We start from the raw sequence: 19809 nt of genomic DNA, 5'->3' as shown, positions 1-19809 counted from the left end.
AACCCGCCTGACAGTTGACAGTGTATGTGTGGTATTAGTAGAATTTTTTTTTGACAGTAATTACGTCACTATTTACCATGAAGCTATAAAATGCTACTAATCTTCGAGTCGAGTGCAAAAACTGATTAATGCAAAGTCATACTTTCATTTTTATAGCTCTATGGTAGCTTACGGTTAGGGCTTATGTCATATACAGGGTGTCCCGGTTGAAAAAACCTACTTGTAAAGAGTGTAGGATAGATAAAGTTTTACTACACTTTTTTTGTGCTTCAGTTTTAAGGGAATATCTCACTGAGGAGGCCCTTTAGGGCCCAAGTGCTCTAAAACAATCTTGTAGAGGAAGAAATTTTCTACAATTTTCCTTATTTACACTTTTTTAATATTTTTTCAAATAACCGAGTTACGGTTGAACTTGTTGTTAGGGTGTTTTACAGCAGTTTCTTGTGCTTTGTCTCGGTTTTAAGGGAATATCTCCCTGATGAGGCCCTTTAGGGCCCAAGTGCTCTAAAACAATCTTGTAGAGGGCGAAATTTCCTACAATTTTCTCTATTTACACTTTGATGATATTTGTACTAATGACCGAGTTACGTTTGGTTGAACTTGACCATAAAACTGTAAAGCTTGTGTTCAGAATTAAGGACTGTCAAATGTCAAAAAAAAGTTAGCTTAGGTCAGGTTAGGCAAATCAATGTGTAAATGACCATGAAACTATAAAGCTTGGACTGCATTTTCAATTACAGCTGTCAAACGTCACAATTAGGTTAGTTGGATAACCCTACAATGGGACATTTTATGTCCCAAAGCAAAACTCATTCATATACTCACAATCTCACTTGTTTCGTTTTTAAGTGATGTCAACTGTCAAAACAGCAAATTTGAGATTTTTTCAATAAAGTTAATATTCAACGTTGATTTGGCTCTAAATAACTACTGGAAAAGTTTGCGCGCGTCCTTATCCTGGAAACGATCGGAACGCGTTCGGCTCTAGTCGGTGCAAAGGGCTAACGGCGCCCGATCGTAACAGGGTGAGTGCGGACGCCCAAAATTCCTCCAGATGTTACGCCCTAGGGTAGGCAACCAGGCAAACACGTTTCCGCACCGTGAACTGAATTTTAGTAAGACAGCTGTCAAATATAACACTCTCTTTGATTTCCACTGTAGATTTTCTATTTACACTTTTTTGATATTTTTAGGTTAGTTGGATGGAACCTTACAATGTGACATTTTATGTCCCAAATCAAAACAGTTTCTGATATATTTCCAGTTAGACTCACGCAGCTGTCAAATGTCAAAATACAGTTTAGTGTTAGACCGTTTTGCATGCTGTTGATTGCACAGTTAAGTCTGAAATGTCAAGAAAAAAGTTAGGTTAGACTGGTTTTCAATTGACTTTTTGCCGGTAGTAAAGTGTGATACATCGTAAATCGAATCGAGCATTAAAACGTCTAGAAGACGAACGAGTCTTCAATTATGTGTGATGCGTAATTGCCTCGACCAATTAAACGTCAAATCTGAGAAGCGGAAATTTATTGCGCCACCGGTATACACAAAAAATGCTGATTTCGCGCCCGAGATTGAATTACCAATTTCACTTAAAACTGATTTTGTGCTTGCAGGCGCCCTTGATCCCGACCAACTCACCATCGAACAACCGCACAGTCGTCAATCGCCGGTGGAACGCACCACACCCCAACAACTCAGTCCGAAGGACGACGGAACAAACCTGTCCAATCAGAGCAGCATGTACTCGCACCTGTCAAACAAACCCCAGCAACGAAGCGTCTACGCAAGCGCAGACAGCCCGCTGATTGGTCAACAGCCGAATTTGGGGCACAGCCCTTCGGCTGTAGGACAGTGGCTGTTGAGTAGCGGGGACAAACCTATGTACCCCTCAATGTACGGCTTCCTACAAGGTACCAGTCAAACCAGTCAAAGCCCCCAACAGTACCCGAGCACCTCCCCATCACCTGCGCAATACGACGATCGGGGTGATCAGCTGATGCTCACTATGGACTGTAACCTAGCCGTCAAACAACCACCGAGTTACCCCAGTTGCACCATGGAGCAGCAAAGTGACCTGGTTTACTCCCGAGTACAAACCAAGTATCAGTGGGACAGTCAAGAGTACCAGGTACCCAGTTCTTTGGTACCGAAACAGGAACCGTTTAGTGGTAGTACCCAGAGCGATTTACCCCCACCCAACCAGTACGGGACGGTCCAGTTGGCCGAGTACAACCCCTCCACCTCGAAAGGACACGAAATACTGTCTCAGGTGTACCAGCAAAGTCCGGTACCGCTCAAACTGGTACCGGTCAAGCCGCGCAAGTACCCGAACCGTCCGAGCAAAACGCCGGTGCACGAACGTCCGTACGCGTGTCCCGTGGAGAATTGCGATCGGCGGTTTTCGCGTTCCGACGAACTCACCCGACACATACGCATCCACACCGGACAGAAACCGTTCCAGTGCCGGATCTGCATGCGCAGCTTTTCCCGTTCCGATCACCTGACCACGCACATTCGCACGCACACCGGAGAAAAACCGTTTTCGTGTGACGTGTGCGGCCGAAAGTTCGCGAGGAGCGACGAAAAGAAGAGGCACGCCAAAGTAAGTAACTGTCATTGCTGTCAAATGTCACTTTTGACAGCTGTCAAATGTTAATCCAAACAGGAAATCACTTTTTTAGTTTTTTTTTTTGCGAACACCCTGTATGTGTTTAATTGTGCTTCCGGGTAGAAGTGCTGCAATTTTCAAAAAAAATGTCGAATATTATTAATTTAGCTCAAAAAGCAGGGCCGTAGTGGCCCAAAATCCAGACTGATGTCATATCAACTACTATCTAAGCAGCAAGTAGTTAAAAATTAATTTTAGTACGACCCTGATTTTTCTGTAATTTATTCCCTAAGAATAGGACCGTATGCAGGAAAAAAAAAACATAAATTTAGCTGAAAAATCAGGGCAGTAGTGGCTCAAAATGATTGACCAAAAACTCATATACACCACACTCACAACTTGTTTCCTTTTTAAGCGATGTCAACTGTCAAAACAGTAAATTTGACATTGAAAATTGCTTCTTAAAGCATACATTTAATGTTCAACGATTACATAACTACGGGAAAAGTTTGCGCGCGTCCTTATCCTGGGAAAGATCGGAACGCGTTCGGCTCTAGTCGGTGCAAAGGGCTAACGGCGCCCGATCGTAACAGGGTGAGCGCGGACGCCCAAAACTCCTCCAGACGTTACGCCTTAGGGTAGGCAACCAGACAAACACGTTTCCGCACCGTACATTTTAATACGACAGCTGTCAAATATTACACGCTCTTGTACTAACCAAGACAGTTGATAATTATTCAGCCCAGAGTGACGACACGCAATTCTACTTTGATTTCCACTGTAGATGACATCATTCGTTTAATAACGAATAATTATAGCATTGAATTCAATGAGCTTGAGCTACCGTGAGTAATTGAACCGGTGCAAACGTGCGATGGGTGCAATTAGTACGTGTCAATTCCAGTCAGATAATCAAACCTTATTAGTCTTGATAATTAATGCATTCTGGGACTTTTTATCACTTGTAAGGAAATTGAATAATCGGGTAGTCCTGATGATGCGATCGTGACGAAACTTTGGATACTAATACTTTTGTGCTTTGGCTGTTAGTGCTGAAAATTTCAGATTTTTTCCTTACTCGGTTAGTACAGGGTGATTTTTTTAATTAAACTTGTGAGTGTGATGACTTGATTGTGTCTGTCATTTTTTGCCTTATAACTCCTTGAGGAGGCCCTTAAGGGCAAAAACACTTTAATACAATTTTGTAGAGGATGAAATTTTCTACAACTTTTCTTCTTTACACTTTTTTGTAGCTCCTCACGCTTTTTACATTTTTTGTGGTTATTAGTGCGGCCAAAAAATAATTAAATAACCAAACAATTTCACGGGTGTAAACCTGGCCAGAAGCAATTGACTGCATTGTGCTTAAAAGCAAATTAACTCAGCAAACTGTAAAACTGTTAACCCACTAAACGTGAAACCACGTTGCCAAACTGACATTTTTGTTGCAGGTCCACCTCAAACAACGAATGAAAAAGGAATCGAAACTGTCCTCGTCGAGCTCGACGTCCGGCAACGCCGCAAGCGTCACCCCCACCCCCACCACCCCCTCCCAGCACATTCATTCCCCCACCACGCACCACCATCCCCACCACCACCACCATCACATGCACCCGCACCAGATGACGTCATCGCACACCATCACTAGTGACGAGGTCGCGCCTAGTGAACGTGTCAGTCATGCGCCACTGTGAGATTTGCCTAACGCCGACCGGGTAAGTGTGACAACACTGTCTTGTCTTTAGTTTGTCGTAAATGTGGCAACACTGTCAAACTCTCGTTCATTGAGCTAGAAAACTAACCCAGAAGACTCTCGTGTAAACTGGAAAGGGTATAAATGAAATTAACTGCATTTTATAGGTTGATGGGTAGGTTTGACAGTTGTGACGTTTCAAACCTACTTTAGGGTGTAGTACATGTGGCAACACTGTCAAAATCCAGTCCTTCAAACTATAAAACTGTAAAAAACCTATAAAACTCAAAAATTAAACGACAAACGCAATTTTGAAAATTTTTCAAAAAAATTCGAATATCTTGAAAACGGTTAGAGTTACAGACATTTTGCGAGAGACAAAAAATGTTCAGAATGATTTTCTGCACCCAGTGGACTAGGTTTACACCCACTAAAAACTATGGGTAACCATAGAAAGAGCAGAGAGATTACTTACAAAATTTAACTATTTTTTGAACACCCTGTATATGTTTAATCGTGTTGTGGTGAGCAGGAGGTGAAAGAGCATTTCAAAACGAACTCTAAGAGTTTTTTACGGTCTCTGAAACCCTAAAAATGGCGGAGATACGGAATTTCAAACATTTTGATGCAAAAATGTCTGTCATACTGTCATCTGTCACTAACACTGTCAAATGTCGTTTCAGGTATCGGTCGGCGATTGTTTCATTCTGATCCAAGACGACTGTGATCTAACAAGTGCCGGGGACAGTGACGAGGGCCGGAAAATCGTTCTGATCCAGATCGATGACGTGCAAACGTCCGCAGCGCCCTCTGAGGACGACAATTTGGACGTGCAATCGGTGCCGGACACGCCCACTTTGATCTCGTTGACCGAGGCCATGTCCGGCGATTTGACAATGTTGCCGCTGTCGCCCGACTCGCCAGACAGCGGCCGCACCGCAATTTGATCTCGAGTGACGTAGGAGTGGATGCCATTACCGGTCAATGCCATATATAAATATACGTGTTTGATGTGCCATACTGGGTGTCCCCATTTCATCGTTACGTGCGTGTTTAATTAATAAAACTAAGTGACTGTGTATTAGTGTAAGTTTGTGTGTACCGGGTGTCCTGGGACACCCGGTACACACACTAAAAAACAGAGAGAGAGAAATCCTATTTTTGTACTATAATAGATTACAAAAAAAAGAGTTTATTTGGTTTATAAATCAGTGAAATTAAGGTAAACTTTAGGGTTAGTTTTAACAAAAAAAACTTTGACTAAAACAAGCTTTAATAATTTGTTAGGTTAGGTAAGTGTGTTTTTTTTTTAAAAATGCCAAATAACACATTTTTTTAATTTTAATCTAATACATTCCTTAGTTATTTAAATTGTTTTTTGCGTTTGACCAATCTTGCCAAAATTACTAAAAAAAAAACAAGGCCTAAACTGTCAAATTATATGTATTATATACTATTAGTGTACATAAGTTTGTACATAACCTAAATTGTTACACTCATCTTGTTAAAACACTATATATTTCCAAACCAATTTTTGCTCGTTAAAATTATTATATTTATATTTATACATATTATATTTATGAAGAAATAGATTATATCGTGTTATAATATAAGAGAGAGAGAGAGAGAGCATTGTACACCCCCTCACCAACCCCCTCTCCAGTGCTAATATTCAATCACACCCAAAGGCTGTAAAATCTTATCGTATTTTCTTAAATGTGATATTTGGATACCTAGATATTGTCTCTTTAAAAAAATTATAATTATAACTGATAAATTATGACACTTTTTTGTATACAAATACGTCATACTTATGTGTGTTGGTCGTGAACATGTTGTTAAATCACCCCTCCCCCCCCCACAACCTCGAAAAAAAAACGAAGAAATTGAAAATAATAAATTTTATTGAAAATTTGAAAAAAGTTTGTATTTTTGTTCGTCAAAACAGTCAGCGAGTTTAAGTTCGGTAAGTTTGTTTGTCCTCCAGCAAGTGAATTATTTGCCTGAAAATGGCTGCTGGAGGACAGCTTGTCAAGTGCAGTAAGTTTGTTTGTCCTCCAGGAAGTGAATTATTTGCCTGAAAATGGCTGCTGGAGGACAGCTTATCAAGTGCAGTAAGTTTGTTTGTCCTCCAGGAAGTGAATTATTTGCCTGAAAATGGCCGCTGGAGGACAGCTTGTCAAGTGCAGTAAGTTTGTTTGGCTTCCAGGAAGTGAATTATGTGCCTGAAAATGGCTGCTGGAGGACAGCTTGTCAAGTGCAGTAAGTTTGTTTGTCCTCCAGGAAGTGAATTATGTGCCTGAAAATGGCTGCTGGAGGACAGCTTGTCAAGTGCAGTAAGTTTGTTTGTCCTCCAGGAAGTGAATTATTTGCCTGAAAATGGCCGCTGGAGGACAGCTTGTCAAGTGCAGTAAGTTTGTTTGTCCTCCAGGAAGTGAATTATGTGCCTGAAAATGGCCGCTGGAGGACAGCTTGTCAAGTGCAGTAAGTTTGTTTGTCCTCCAGGAAGTGAATTATTTGCCTGAAAATGGCCGCTGGAGGACAGCTTGTCAAGTACAGTAAGTTTGTTTGGCTTCCAGGAAGTGAATTTTTGACTCAAAATGGCGGTTGGAGGACACTTTTTCAATTGTTCAGACTGTAGAACAACGTTTTTTTTTAAACAAGACAGTCTAGTGTGTTTAAGTACAGGGTGCTGTTTAGAACTCATTAACTAGTTTAGAAGTAAAATTTGCCAATCGAGGCGCGTTCGTACTAAAAATTTCCTCTAACTTGAAACGTTTCTGAGATATTGAGAAAAAAACGAGAGTCAACTTTGACGCCCTCTGGCGGCTAAACGGAGCGACTTAGCCGTGCCCGCTCAACGTCACGTGATAGTCCCATTCATTGGCTTTCTTTTGTTATACGGTGATTTTATACAGGGTGTTTCAAATAAGCGAGTTATTGATGATTTTCTGGAAAAGTGCGCGAAAATTTAGTCAAAATTAGGATTTTTTTGGGCCTACTATACTAATGGCGACCCTTTTGGATTTTGCTCAATCAAAGTGACTTTTTTAACTAATTTCAAACTGGGGAATACAAATCTAACGTCCATTTTGCTTTCGCTGGCACCGTTTCGGAGATAACCTGGAAATTATGTCAATTTTGACACTTTTTAGGGCGTGGCATCCTTGCAAAATGACATTTTGACAAATGACACTTTACGTCATTTTTGTACTATTAATTTGAAGTTATTTAGGCGGTTGAGGTTATTTTTGAAAAAAAAAATTTCCGAAAAAAATCAGAATGTATCAGACTTGAAATTTCTTGACAATTCTAGTTTTTAATTTTTCAAGGTCAAACGGTGCTTGGTACCAAAAAAGTGTATAGAAGGTGAAAATTGCATCCCCTCCAGGTGCATTTGTGATAAAAATTTCAGACCTCTAACCGGAAACGTTCCTGAGATATTGAGCAAAAACTGCAAAAAACGATAGTCAATTTTGACGCCCTCTGGCGGCTAAACGGGACAAACTAGCCGTGCCCGCTCAACGTCACGTGATAGTCCCATTCATTGGCTTTCTTTTGTTATACGGTGATTTTATACAGGGTGTTTCAAATAAGCGAGTTATGGACAATTTTCTGGAAAAGTGCACCAAAATTCAATAATATTGGGAATTTCTGTGTGCGAGTTGTTTGCTGTAGAGTTTGAATTTGACAGTTTCCACTTTGACAGCCCATAACTCTGTTAATTTAACAGTTACAGGGTGTTTCAATATACCAATTTGTAGCCCTTGAAATTCCCTTTTGACCACCCTGTATAGTGTTTTTTCCTTAAATCTCGAATAACTGAGTTATTTACCGTTAAAACTGAGTTGTTTGCTGTAAAGTTTGAATTTGACAGTTTCCACTTTGACAGCCCATAACTCTGTTATTTTAACAGTTACAGGGTGTTTCAATATACCAATTTGTAGCCCTTGAAATTCCCTTTTGACCACCCTGTATAGTGTTTTTTCCTTAAATCTCGAATAACTGAGTTATTTACCGTTAAAACTGAGTTGTTTGCTGTAAAGTTTGAATTTGACAGTTTCCACTTTGACAGCCCATAACTCTGTTATTTTCACAGTTACAGGGTGTTTCAATATACCAATTTGTAGCCCTTGAAATTCCCTTTTGACCACCCTGTATAGTGTTTTTTCCTTAAATCTCGAATAACTGAGTTATTTACCGTTAAAACTGAGTTGTTTGCTGTAAAGTTTGACTTTGACAGTTTCCACTTTGACAGCCCATAACTCTGTTATTTTAACAGTTACAGGGTGGTTCAATATACCAATTTGTAGCCCTTGAAATTCCCTTTCGACCACCCTGTATAGTGTTTTTTCCTTAAATATCGAATAAGTGAGTTATTTACCGTTAAAACTGAGTTGTTTGCTGTAAATAATAATAATACATGACGTAACGACACTTAAAAGATGTTCCAATCCTGACTCATTCTAACAACAACGACATATTATTAAATCAACAAATAACCATTTTTCTCCCGCAATAATGACCGCAAGGTCGTAAATCATCCATTATCGAACTAGTGGCGGTAGGAAGCGTTTTGATGTGGTCACGTGTGTGACAGAAATATTTAATGAACACGTGACGGTGAATACCGATGAGCAGAAAGTTTTTCTTGACAATTTTTTTTGGGACACCCTGTACGCTTTACGCGGCTACCTGCCTTATTCAAGTCGAAATGGTAGTTATTTTTTAATGTTGGGTCTTTATGGGCCGTAATTTATCTTAACTTCCAGTTAGCCGGATGATGAGATAAACTCTCTCTTAGAATTTAGGCTCGTGCCACAAATGACCTCTGTTAAATACACCAAAAGGTTGGTCACGTTTCTTTGTATACAGGGTAAACCAACAAAAGTACAACTTACTTATACAGTTAGTTAAGGTGAAACTTTTGTTTGTCCTCCAGAAGGTTGTTAATGGCTGCTGGAGGACACATTGTTGCGCCAAACGATTTCCGGACTGTACGTTTTAGTGACGTAAACCAACAAAAGTACAACTTACTTATACAGTTAGTTAAGGTGAAACTTTTGTTTGTCCTCCAGAAGGTTGTTAATGGCTGCTGGAGGACACATTGTTGCGCCAAACGATTTCCGGACTGTACGTTTTAGTGACGTAAACCAACAAAAGTACAATTTTCTTATACAGTTAGTTAAGGTGAAACTTGTGTTTGTCCTCCAGAAGGTTGTTAATGGCTGCTGGAGGACACATTTCCGCGCCAAACAATTTCCGGACTGTACGTTTTAGTGACGTCTCACGAATTTGCTTTGATTCTCACTGTACGAAGGTAGACGGGTACTATAAAACTGCCAGTCAATTGGTCTGAACCCAATTTAAGTTGAACTGTGATGTTAAAAGTCAATTGATGCGATAAATTACGTTTAAACGATTTTATATTGTCGACTTGGATGATACTAATTTACTATACAGTTTGGCAACTGTCAAACATAATCCAACCGTCAAACCGGTGACAGTTGCAAATCATTGAGCAACATACTCTGTAACTGGACACGATACAAAATATGTAAAATCTCAACCGCAAGCAGGAAGTCGCGTATATTGTGTAGTGGGTCGTGTATACCAGATGGAAATATATTTCATATAACGGGTTCTACCTTTTTATGTAAATTAATAAAGAATTCTAACACTTAACAGTGAGTAATTAATGGTTTTTTTCTCTCGTTAAATGTCAAAGAAATGTGCAGCTGCAGAGACTTAAAAAAATAAGCTTAAAACAAACTGTCAAAACTTACGTCATCGGAAAGCCTCTGTCCTCCAGCAGCCATTTTGCTTTCGACCTTACAGCAAACTTGCTGTAAGGTCGAAATTTGCTTGCACCAAACCACTGTCTTAATGGGTTTTGCCGTAAGACCTAACGGAAGTGGTAAGCTAAAATCAACCATAGTGTCGTACAAGGGAGCTACACTGTAAACGGTAGTGCTGAGAGCGATTTTGACACCAAAATTGTGATTTTCAGCTTAAAATTACTCAAAAAACTCTTAAGTTTAAATTCCATAATATAAGGCAAGCTGGAAGAATCCTAGTTTTGGCAAAATTTGAATGCATCTTTCCGAAAAATTCCTAAATAACTCACTTAATTGAAACATTCTAGTAAAACACACCGTATAACAAAAGAAAGCTAATGAATGGGGCTATCGCGTGACGTTGACAGGACTGAGCTAAGTTGTACCGTTTGGCCGCTAGAGAGCGTCAAAGTTAATTTAATAATTTTCGAACATTTTTGCAAATATCTTGAAAACTTCACAAGTGCAATTTTTACCATACACTATAACACATCTTTTACCATATGGGCACTTTTCGAAAATTTAAAATCTCCTTTAATCGAGCAAATGTCTTTGAATCAATGCTAGAAATGTGACGTAGGGTGTTTACAAGGGTAACACTCTAAAAACTGTCAAAAAGTGACAGAAATCCTTGTCAGTGCACAAACGGTGGTAGTTGGAACGAATTTGACAGCGGAATCGTGTTCCTGAGGACGAAATTAGTGTATAAACATCATTTTGCTGCGTGGTCAGTCGAAAGCCTTGGTAAAGTCTCATATTCACTGCACCAAGACCGTTCAAACGTGAATAACTGGGTTATTTGAAACATTCTGGTAAAACACACCAGAAAACAAAAGAAAGGTAATGAATGGGGCTGTCACGTGACGTTGACAGGACCGGGGTAAATAGTACCGTTTGGTCGGTAGAGGGCGTCAAAGTTGATTAACTGTTTTTGGGTATTTTCGTGAATATTTCGAAAGTTTTTTTCCCTGACAGTACTCGATTTTGCATTGTTTTTTTATGTCACTAGATAGGAAATTTAGTGAGGATTCCAAAAATGTGCTTGAAAAACTGTCATTTTCTGACTCCAAGTGGGTTTTACAGGCGATTTTGTTCCCGACTGTCCTTTCAAACTGTCTTTCTATCAGTTCAAATTTTGAAACAGCTTTTCTCCCTGACTGTACCTGGTTTTGTAATGTTTTTTACGTCATTGGATAGGAAATTTAATGAGGATTCCAAAAATGTGCTTAAAACTGTAATTTTCTGACTCCAAGTGGGTTTTACAGGCGATTTTGTCCCCGACTGTCCTTTCAAATTGTGTTTATGTCAGGTCAAATTTTGAAACAGTTTTTCTCCCTGACTGTACTCGATTTTGCATTGTTTTTTATGTCACTAGATAAGAAATTTTGTGAGGATTCCAAAAATGTGCTTAAAACTGTAATTTTCTTACTCCAAGTGGGTTTTGCAGGCGATTTTGTCTCCGACTGTTTTTTCAAATTATATTTTTGGCAGTTCAAATTTTGAAACCACTTTTCTCCCTGACTGTACCTGATTTTGTAGTGTTTTTTACGTCGCTAGATAGGAAATTTAGTGAGGATTCCAAAAATGTGCTTAAAACTGTCATTATCTTATTCCAAGTGGGTTTGACAGGTGATTTTGTTCTTGACTGTTCTTTCAAACTGTGTTTCTGTCAGTTCAAATTTTGAAACAGCTTTTCTCTCGGACTGTACTCGATTTTGCATTGTTTTTTATGTCACTAGATAGGAAATTTCGTGAGGATTCCAAAAATGTGCTTAAAACTGTAATTTTCTAACTCCAAGTGGGTTTTACAGGCGATTTTGTCCCCGACTGTCCTTTCAAACTGTGTTTCTGTCAGTTCAATTTTTGAAACAGCTTTTCTCCCTGACTGTACCTGGTTTTGTATTGTTTTTTATGTCGCTAGATAGAAAATTTAGTGAGGATTCCAAAAATGTGCTTAAAACTGTAATTTTCTAACTCCAAGTGGGTTTTACAGGCGATTTTGTCCCCGACTGTCCTTTCAAACTGTGTTTCTGTCAGTTCAAATTTTGAAACAGCTTTTCTCCCTGACTGTACCTGGTTTTGTAATGTTTTTTACGTCATTGGATAGGAAATTTAATGAGGATTCCAAAAATGTGCTTAAAACTGTAATTTTCTTACTCCAAGTGGGTTTTGCAGGCGATTTTATCTCCAACTGTCTTTTCAAATTATATTTTTGGCAGTTCAAATTTTGAAACCACTTTTCTCCCTGACTGTACCTGATTTTGTAGTGTTTTTTACGTCACTAGATAGGAAATTTAGTGAGGATTCCAAAAATGTGCTTGAAAAACTGTCATTTTCTGACTCCAAGTGGGTTTTACAGGCGATTTTGTTCTTGACTGTTCTTTCAAACTGTGTTTCTGTCAGTTCAAATTTTGAAACAGCTTTTCTCCCTGACTGTACCTGGTTTTGTAATGTTTTTTACGTCATTGGATAGGAAATTTAATGAGGATTCCAAAAATGTGCTTAAAACTGTAATTTTCTTACTCCAAGTGGGTTTTGCAGGCGATTTTGTCCCCGACTGTCTTTTCAAATTATATTTTTGGCAGTTCAAATTTTGAAACCACTTTTCTCCCTGACTGTACCTGATTTTGTAGTGTTTTTTACGTCGCTAGGTAGGAAATTTAGTGAGGATTCCAAAAATGTGCTTAAAACTGTAATTTTCTAACTCCAAGTGGGTTTTACAGGCGATTTTGTCCCCGACTGTCCTTTCAAACTGTGTTTCTGTCAGTTCAAATTTTGAAACAGCTTTTCTCCCTGACTGTACCTGGTTTTGTATTGTTTTTTATGTCGCTAGATAGAAAATTTAGTGAGGATTCCAAAAATGTGCTTAAAACTGTAATTTTCTAACTCCAAGTGGGTTTTACAGGCGATTTTGTCCCCGACTGTCCTTTCAAATTGTGTTTATGTCAGGTCAAATTTTGAAACAGTTTTTCTCACTGACTGTACTCGATTTTGCATTGTTTTTTATGTCACTAGATAGGAAATTTTGTGAGGATTCCAAAAATGTGCTTTGAACTGTCATTTTCTGACTCCAAGTGGGTTTTACAGGCGATTTTGTCCCCGACTGTCCTTTTAAACTGTGTTTCTGTCAGTTCAAATTTTGAAACCACTTTTCTCCCTGACTGTACCTGATTTTGTAGTGTTTTTTACGTCACTAGATAGGAAATTTAGTGAGGATTCCAAAAATGTGCTTAAAATTGTCATTATCTTATTCCAAGTGGGTTTGACAGGTGATTTTGTTCTTGACTGTTCTTTCAAACTGTGTTTCTGTCAGTTCAAATTTTGAAACAGCTTTTCTCCCTGACTGTACTCGATTTTGCATTGTTTTTTATGTCACTAGATAGGAAATTTAGTGAGGATTTCAAAAATGTGCTTAAAACTGTCATTTTCTTACTCCAAGTGGGATTTACAGGCGATTTTGTCCTTGACTGTCCTTTCAAATTGTGTTTTTAACAATTCAAACTTTGACACCGTTTTTCTCCCTGACTGTACTCAATGCATAGTTGTTGCATAGTTCGGCCGCTAGAGAGCGTCAAAGAAAAAAAACGTCATTACGGCTGAAATTTGCTCGCGACATATTAGCATTGTAATGAGTTTGGCCGTAACGCTTAGAAAACAGTGGCAAGCAAAAATAGGCCTTATTAACGTTTTTTTTAAATCAGATTTGAGCCTGGTTTTAACCTGAGACGGTTTGAAGAACCCCCTCGAAGTCGGGCGCACCTTGTAAATTTCGTAGTGGAAGAAGAAGACGAAGAAAACAAGAGCAGCACGACATATTGTTGTGTGACTGCGTCGAGGGAGTGGCAACCAACATAACCTGTTCCTAATCTCTTCAAGACTAAACTGGCATAATGCGAGAGGTGTTCGACGTGCTATAACAATCCGTTCTTCGACCGCAACCATTGCATTTTCCACCACTGGTCACTCAAAAAGAAACCACTGCAACAGCTTTAAACTGGCCAAAATTACTAGCCTCCTTCAGTTCGAATTTTTGTAACTGGAAGGGTAAAAGCAATTTACAGCACCCGAGGGAAGTTTAGAGGAGGAAAGCGAGGGAACCAGTGGTGGAAAGTCGCTTTTCCGTAACAACTTATTCACTTTGGCCGTCGATGACACTGTCCAGTTTAAGAGAAGAAGGCCCCCGAGGCTTAGAAGAGTGGAGCCCTTCGTTAAACCACACACGACGCTCATTTGCACACGAAATTCTTATAAGAAAACTAAACATTTTCGACTTTTAGTGGACACTCTAGTTGGTAGCAAGCTCAATGGTTTGCGAAACTGTCACTTTGGTTTGTCAATCAATGTTGAGATTTTTGACAATTATCACGTGACCGTCTAGCTAAATAGTGTTCTACAAACACGTGACACCTTGTCACTAACGTCAAAACTGTAAAAATTTTACTAGAATTTGCAAGAATTGCATTTTAACACACTTTTCGAAAGAAAACTTGTTTCTGAGATTATGACAGTGATTTTGACAGTAGTCACGTGACCGTCTAGCTAAATAGTGCTCTAAAACCATGTGACACCTTGTCACTAACGTCAAAACTGTCAAAATTTGACTAGAATTTGCAAGAATTGCATCTTAACACACTTTTCGAAAGAAAACTTGTTTCTGAGAATATGACAGTTATTTTGAAAAACTGACACGTGACCGTCTAGTTGAATAGTGTTTTAAAACCACGTGATATCTGTCACTAGTATCAAAACTTCAAAGTCAAAACAAGAAAACGTATTTTTGAAGTACGGTTATTTATAGCAATTTTTGACTATCAAAAGACAACCCTGTATAATAATGTAAAACGAGAAATATTTTGACTTGGCAACACTGCTGTGTCGACGTGGACACGATTTAGTTAATTCCTAATTTGCTAGGAACAGAAAGGTCATTGATAACATGATTTAACCTTAAATATTGGCAGTTTGTTTGTCCTCCAGGAAGTGGACGAAAATGGCCGCTGGAGGACATCTCTGCAGTGACATTTAAGTGATTGAAACTGGAATGAACCCGCCACTGTTTTCATGAAAGTTACACAATCCGTCAGTATGATAAAGAGAGAAAGGGACAGAGATAGAGTTGCTTGTTTACCTCGGCTCGTGTCGTGCATGCGACCAATATGTTTCCGGATACCTGGTTGAATGCGGCCTACGTCCACCATTTTTTCGCCGGCGGCGACCGGCGGCGGCAGGAAATCGTGGGCAGAACAAAATCTTGTAAGAATCTACTTTAATATTTATAATTCGCCTTTTTATCGTTCGCGCAACAAATGGTCGGAGTTATTGCCCAATTTCGATTGCCCGCACATTAGTCCAGATGGCGCTTCTGGACTGTCATTCTGACCGTTCAAAATCACTTTTTTGACACCTGCCAAGCGTGACATTTTACGTAAAGTCTGGTTTTGATTGCCACTGTTTCCTCCACAAATTTGAACCGTTTTGACGTGTTTTCTTTGACACCCTCTAGCGGCCGAACGGTGCAACTTAGCCTAGTCCTGTCAACGTCACGTGACAGCCCCATTCCATCCATTGTTTTCTGGTTTGTTTTACCAGAATGTTTCAAACAACAGAGTTATTCACGTTTGAACGGTCCTGGTGCAGTGAATATGAGATTTTACCATTTGACTTTACCAATGACAGTTTTAAGTACATTTTTGGAATCCTCACTAAATTTCCTATCTAGTGACAAACAATGCAAAATCAAGTACAGTCAGGGAGAAAAGCTGTTTCAAAATTTGAACTGACAGAAAGACAGTTTGAAAGGACATTCGGGAACAAAATCGCCTGTAAAACCCACTTGGAGTCAGAAAATGACAGTTTTAAATACATTTTTGGAATCCTCACTAAATTTCCTATCTAGTGATATAAAAAACAATGCAAAATCGAGTACAGTCAGGGAGAAAAGCTGTTTCAAAATTTGAACTGACAGAAAGACAGTTTGAAAGGACAGTGGGGGACAAAATCGCCTGTAAAACCCACTTGGAGTTAGAAAATGACAGTTTTAGGCACATTTTTGGAATCCTCACTAAATTTCCTATCTAGTGACATAAGAAACAATACAAAATCAAGTACAGTCAGGGAGAAAAGCTGTTTCAAAATTTGAACTGACAGAAACACAGTTGGGAACAAAATCGCCTGTAAAACCCATTTGGAGTCAGAAAATGACAGTTTTAAGCACATTTTTGGAATCCTCACTAAATTTCCTATCTAGTGACATAAAAAACAATACAAAATCAAGTATAGTCAGGGAGAAAAGCTGTTTCAAAATTTGAACTGACAGAAACACAGTTTAAAAGGACAGTCGGAGACAAAATTGCCTGTCAAACCCACTTGGAGTAAGAAAATGACAGTTTTAAGCACATTTTTGGAATCCTCACTAAATTTCCTATCTAGTGACATAAAAAACAATACAAAATCAAGTACAGTCAGGGAGAAAAGCTGTTTCAAAATTTGAACTGACAGAAACACAGTTTGAAAGGACAGTCGGGGACAAAATCGCCTGTAAAACCCACTTGGAGTCAGAAAATGACCGTTTTAAGCACATTTTTGGAATCCTCACTAAATTTCCTATCTAGTGACATAAAAAACAATGCAAAGTCGAGTACAGTCAGGGAGAAAAGCTGTTTCAAAATTTGAACTGACAGAAAGACAGTTTGAAAGGACACTCGGGGACAAAATCGCCTGTAAAACCCACTTGGAGTCAGAAAATGACCGTTTTAAGCACATTTTTGGAATCCTCACTAAATTTCCTATCTAGTGACATAAAAAACAATACAAAATCAAGTATAGTCAGGGAGAAAAGCTGTTTCAAAATTTGAACTGACAGAAACACAGTTTAAAAGGACAGTCGGAGACAAAATTGCCTGTCAAACCCACTTGGAGTAAGAAAATGACAGTTTTAAGCACATTTTTGGAATCCTCACTAAATTTCCTATCTAGTGACATAAAAAACAATACAAAATCAAGTACAGTCAGGGAGAAAAGCTGTTTCAAAATTTGAACTGACAGAAACACAGTTTGAAAGGACAGTCGGGGACAAAATCGCCTGTAAAACCCACTTGGAGTTAGAAAATGACCGTTTTAAGCACATTTTTGGAATCCTCACTAAATTTCCTATCTAGTGACATAAAAAACAATACAAAATCAAGTACAGTCAGGGAGAAAAGCTGTTTCAAAATTTGAACTGACAGAAACACAGTTTGAAAGGACAGTCGGGGACAAAATCGCCTGTAAAACCCACTTGGAGTCAGAAAATGACCGTTTTAAGCACATTTTTGGAATCCTCACTAAATTTCCTATCTAGTGACATAAAAAACAATGCAAAGTCGAGTACAGTCAGGGAGAAAAGCTGTTTCAAAATTTGAACTGACAGAAAGACAGTTTGAAAGGACACTCGGGGACAAAATCGCCTGTAAAACCCACTTGGAGTCAGAAAATGACAGTTTTAAGCACATTTTTGGAATCCTCACTAAATATCCTATCTAGTGACATAAAAAACTATGCAAAATCCAGTACAGTCAGGGAGAAAAGCTGTGTCAAAGTTTGAACTGACAGAAACACAGTTTGAAAGGACAGTCGGGGACAAAATCGCCTGTAAAACCCACTTGGAGTCAGAAAATGACCGTTTTAAGCACATTTTTGGAATCCTCACTAAATTTCCTATCTAGTGACATAAAAAACAATGCAAAGTCGAGTACAGTCAGGGAGAAAAGCTGTTTCAAAATTTGAACTGACAGAAAGACAGTTTGAAAGGACACTCGGGGACAAAATCGCCTGTAAAACCCACTTGGAGTCAGAAAATGACAGTTTTAAGCACATTTTTGGAATCCTCACTAAATATCCTATCTAGTGACATAAAAAACTATGCAAAATCCAGTACAGTCAGGGAGAAAAGCTGTGTCAAAGTTTGAACTGACAGAAACACAGTTTGAAAGGACAGTCGGGGACAAAATCGCCTGTAAAACCCACTTGGAGTCAGAAAATGACCGTTTTAAGCACATTTTTGGAATCCTCACTAAATTTCCTATCTAATAACATAAAAAACAATTCAAAATCGAGTACAGTCACGGAGAAAATCTGTTTCAAAATTTGAACTGACAGAAAGACAGTTTGAAAAGACAGTGGGAAACAAAATCGCCTGTAAAACCCACTTGGAGTCAGAAAATGACAGTTTTAAGCACATTTTTGGAATCCTTACTAAATTTCCTATCTAGTGACATAAAAAACAATGCAAAATCAAGTACAGTCAGGGAGAAAAGCTGTGTCAAAGTTTGAACTGACAGAAACACAGTTTGAAAGAACAGTCGGGGACAAAATGGCCTGTAAAACCCACTTGGAGTCAGAAAATGACAGTTTTAAGCACATTTTTGGAATCCTCACTAAATTTCCCATCTAGTGACATAAAAAACAATGCAAAATCGAGTACAGTCAAGGAGCAAAGCTGTTTCAAAATTTGAACTGACAGAAACACAGTTTTAAAGGACAGTCGGGAACAAAACCGCCTGTAAAACCCACTTGGAGTTAGAAAATGACAGTTTTAAGCACATTTTTGGAATCCTCACTAAATTTCCTATCTAGTGACATAAAAAACAATGCAAAATCGAGTACAGTCAGGGAGAAAAGCTGTTTCAAAATTTGAACTGACAGAAACACAGTTTGAAAGGACAGTCGGGGACAAAATCGCCTGTAAAACCCACTTGGACTCAGAAAATGACCGTTTTAAGCACATTTTTGGAATCCTCACTAAATTTCCTATCTAGTGACATAAAAAAACAATGCAAAATCGAGTACTGTCAGGGAGAAAAGCTGTTTCAAAATTTGAACTGACAGAAACACAGTTTGAAAGGACAGTCGGAGACAAAATCGCCTGTCAAACCCACTTGGAGTAAGAAAATTACAGTTTTAAGCACATTTTTGGAATCCTCACTAAATTTCCTATCTAGTGACATAAAAAACTATGCAAAATCCAGTACAGTCAGGGAGAAAAGCTGTTTCAAAATTTAAACTGACAGAAACACAGTTTGAAAGGACACTCGGGGACAAAATCGCCTGTAAAACCCACTTGGAGTCAGAAAATGACCCTTTTAAGTACATTTTTGGAATCCTCACTAAATTTCCTATCTAGTGACATAAAAAAACAATGCAAAATCGAGTACTGTCAGGGAAAAAAACTTTCGAAATATTCACGAAAATACCCAAAAACAGTTAATCAACTTTGACGCCCTCTACCGACCAAACGGTACTATTTACCCCGGTCCTGTCAACGCCACGTGACAGCCCCATTCATTGGCAATCTACGATCACCTGACACGTTTATACAGAATGTTTCAAATAAGCGAGTTATTTACGATTTTTTAGACGGGTGCACCAAAAATTTACTCAAAATGACGGTTTTTCTGGCCTACTATACTGACAGCCGCCATATTGAATCCCAACGATTTAAAGTCGCCATTTTGATTAATTTCGGTCTGGAAAACACGAATTTCGAGTCCGTTTTCCTCTAAATGGCACCGTTCAGAAATAACTTTGAAAATATAGCATTTTTGTCTTTTTTTGACAGTTTTCAGGGCGTGGCACCATTAAAAAATTAAATTATGACAAATGACAGTTTATGTCATAGTTGTACAATTAAC

General features: G+C 38.7%; 1 protein-coding gene across 3 annotated transcripts in view; it reads left to right on the top strand.

Moving 5' to 3' along the window:
• The window catches only part of sr (zinc finger domain-containing protein striped), a 68364-nt gene extending 62138 nt beyond the window's left edge, over nucleotides 1-6226 (top strand). For all 3 annotated transcript variants that reach the window (XM_081990451.1, XM_081990452.1, XM_081990450.1), the window contains 3 exons: nucleotides 1617-2605; nucleotides 4063-4326; nucleotides 4988-6226. In XM_081990451.1, the coding sequence (XP_081846577.1) occupies nucleotides 1617-2605; nucleotides 4063-4305 (1232 nt within the window). In that variant the 3' untranslated portion in view covers nucleotides 4306-4326; nucleotides 4988-6226. The remainder of the gene's footprint in view (nucleotides 1-1616; nucleotides 2606-4062; nucleotides 4327-4987) is intronic.
• The last annotated feature ends 13583 nt before the right edge of the window (nucleotides 6227-19809 follow it).

This window comes from Ips typographus, linkage group LG12 (genome assembly GCF_016097725.1).
Source record: "Ips typographus isolate SLU linkage group LG12, UJ_Ityp_2.0, whole genome shotgun sequence".
NCBI lineage: Eukaryota > Metazoa > Arthropoda > Insecta > Coleoptera > Curculionidae > Ips > Ips typographus.
This window is presented reverse-complemented; position numbering and strand designations above follow the sequence as displayed.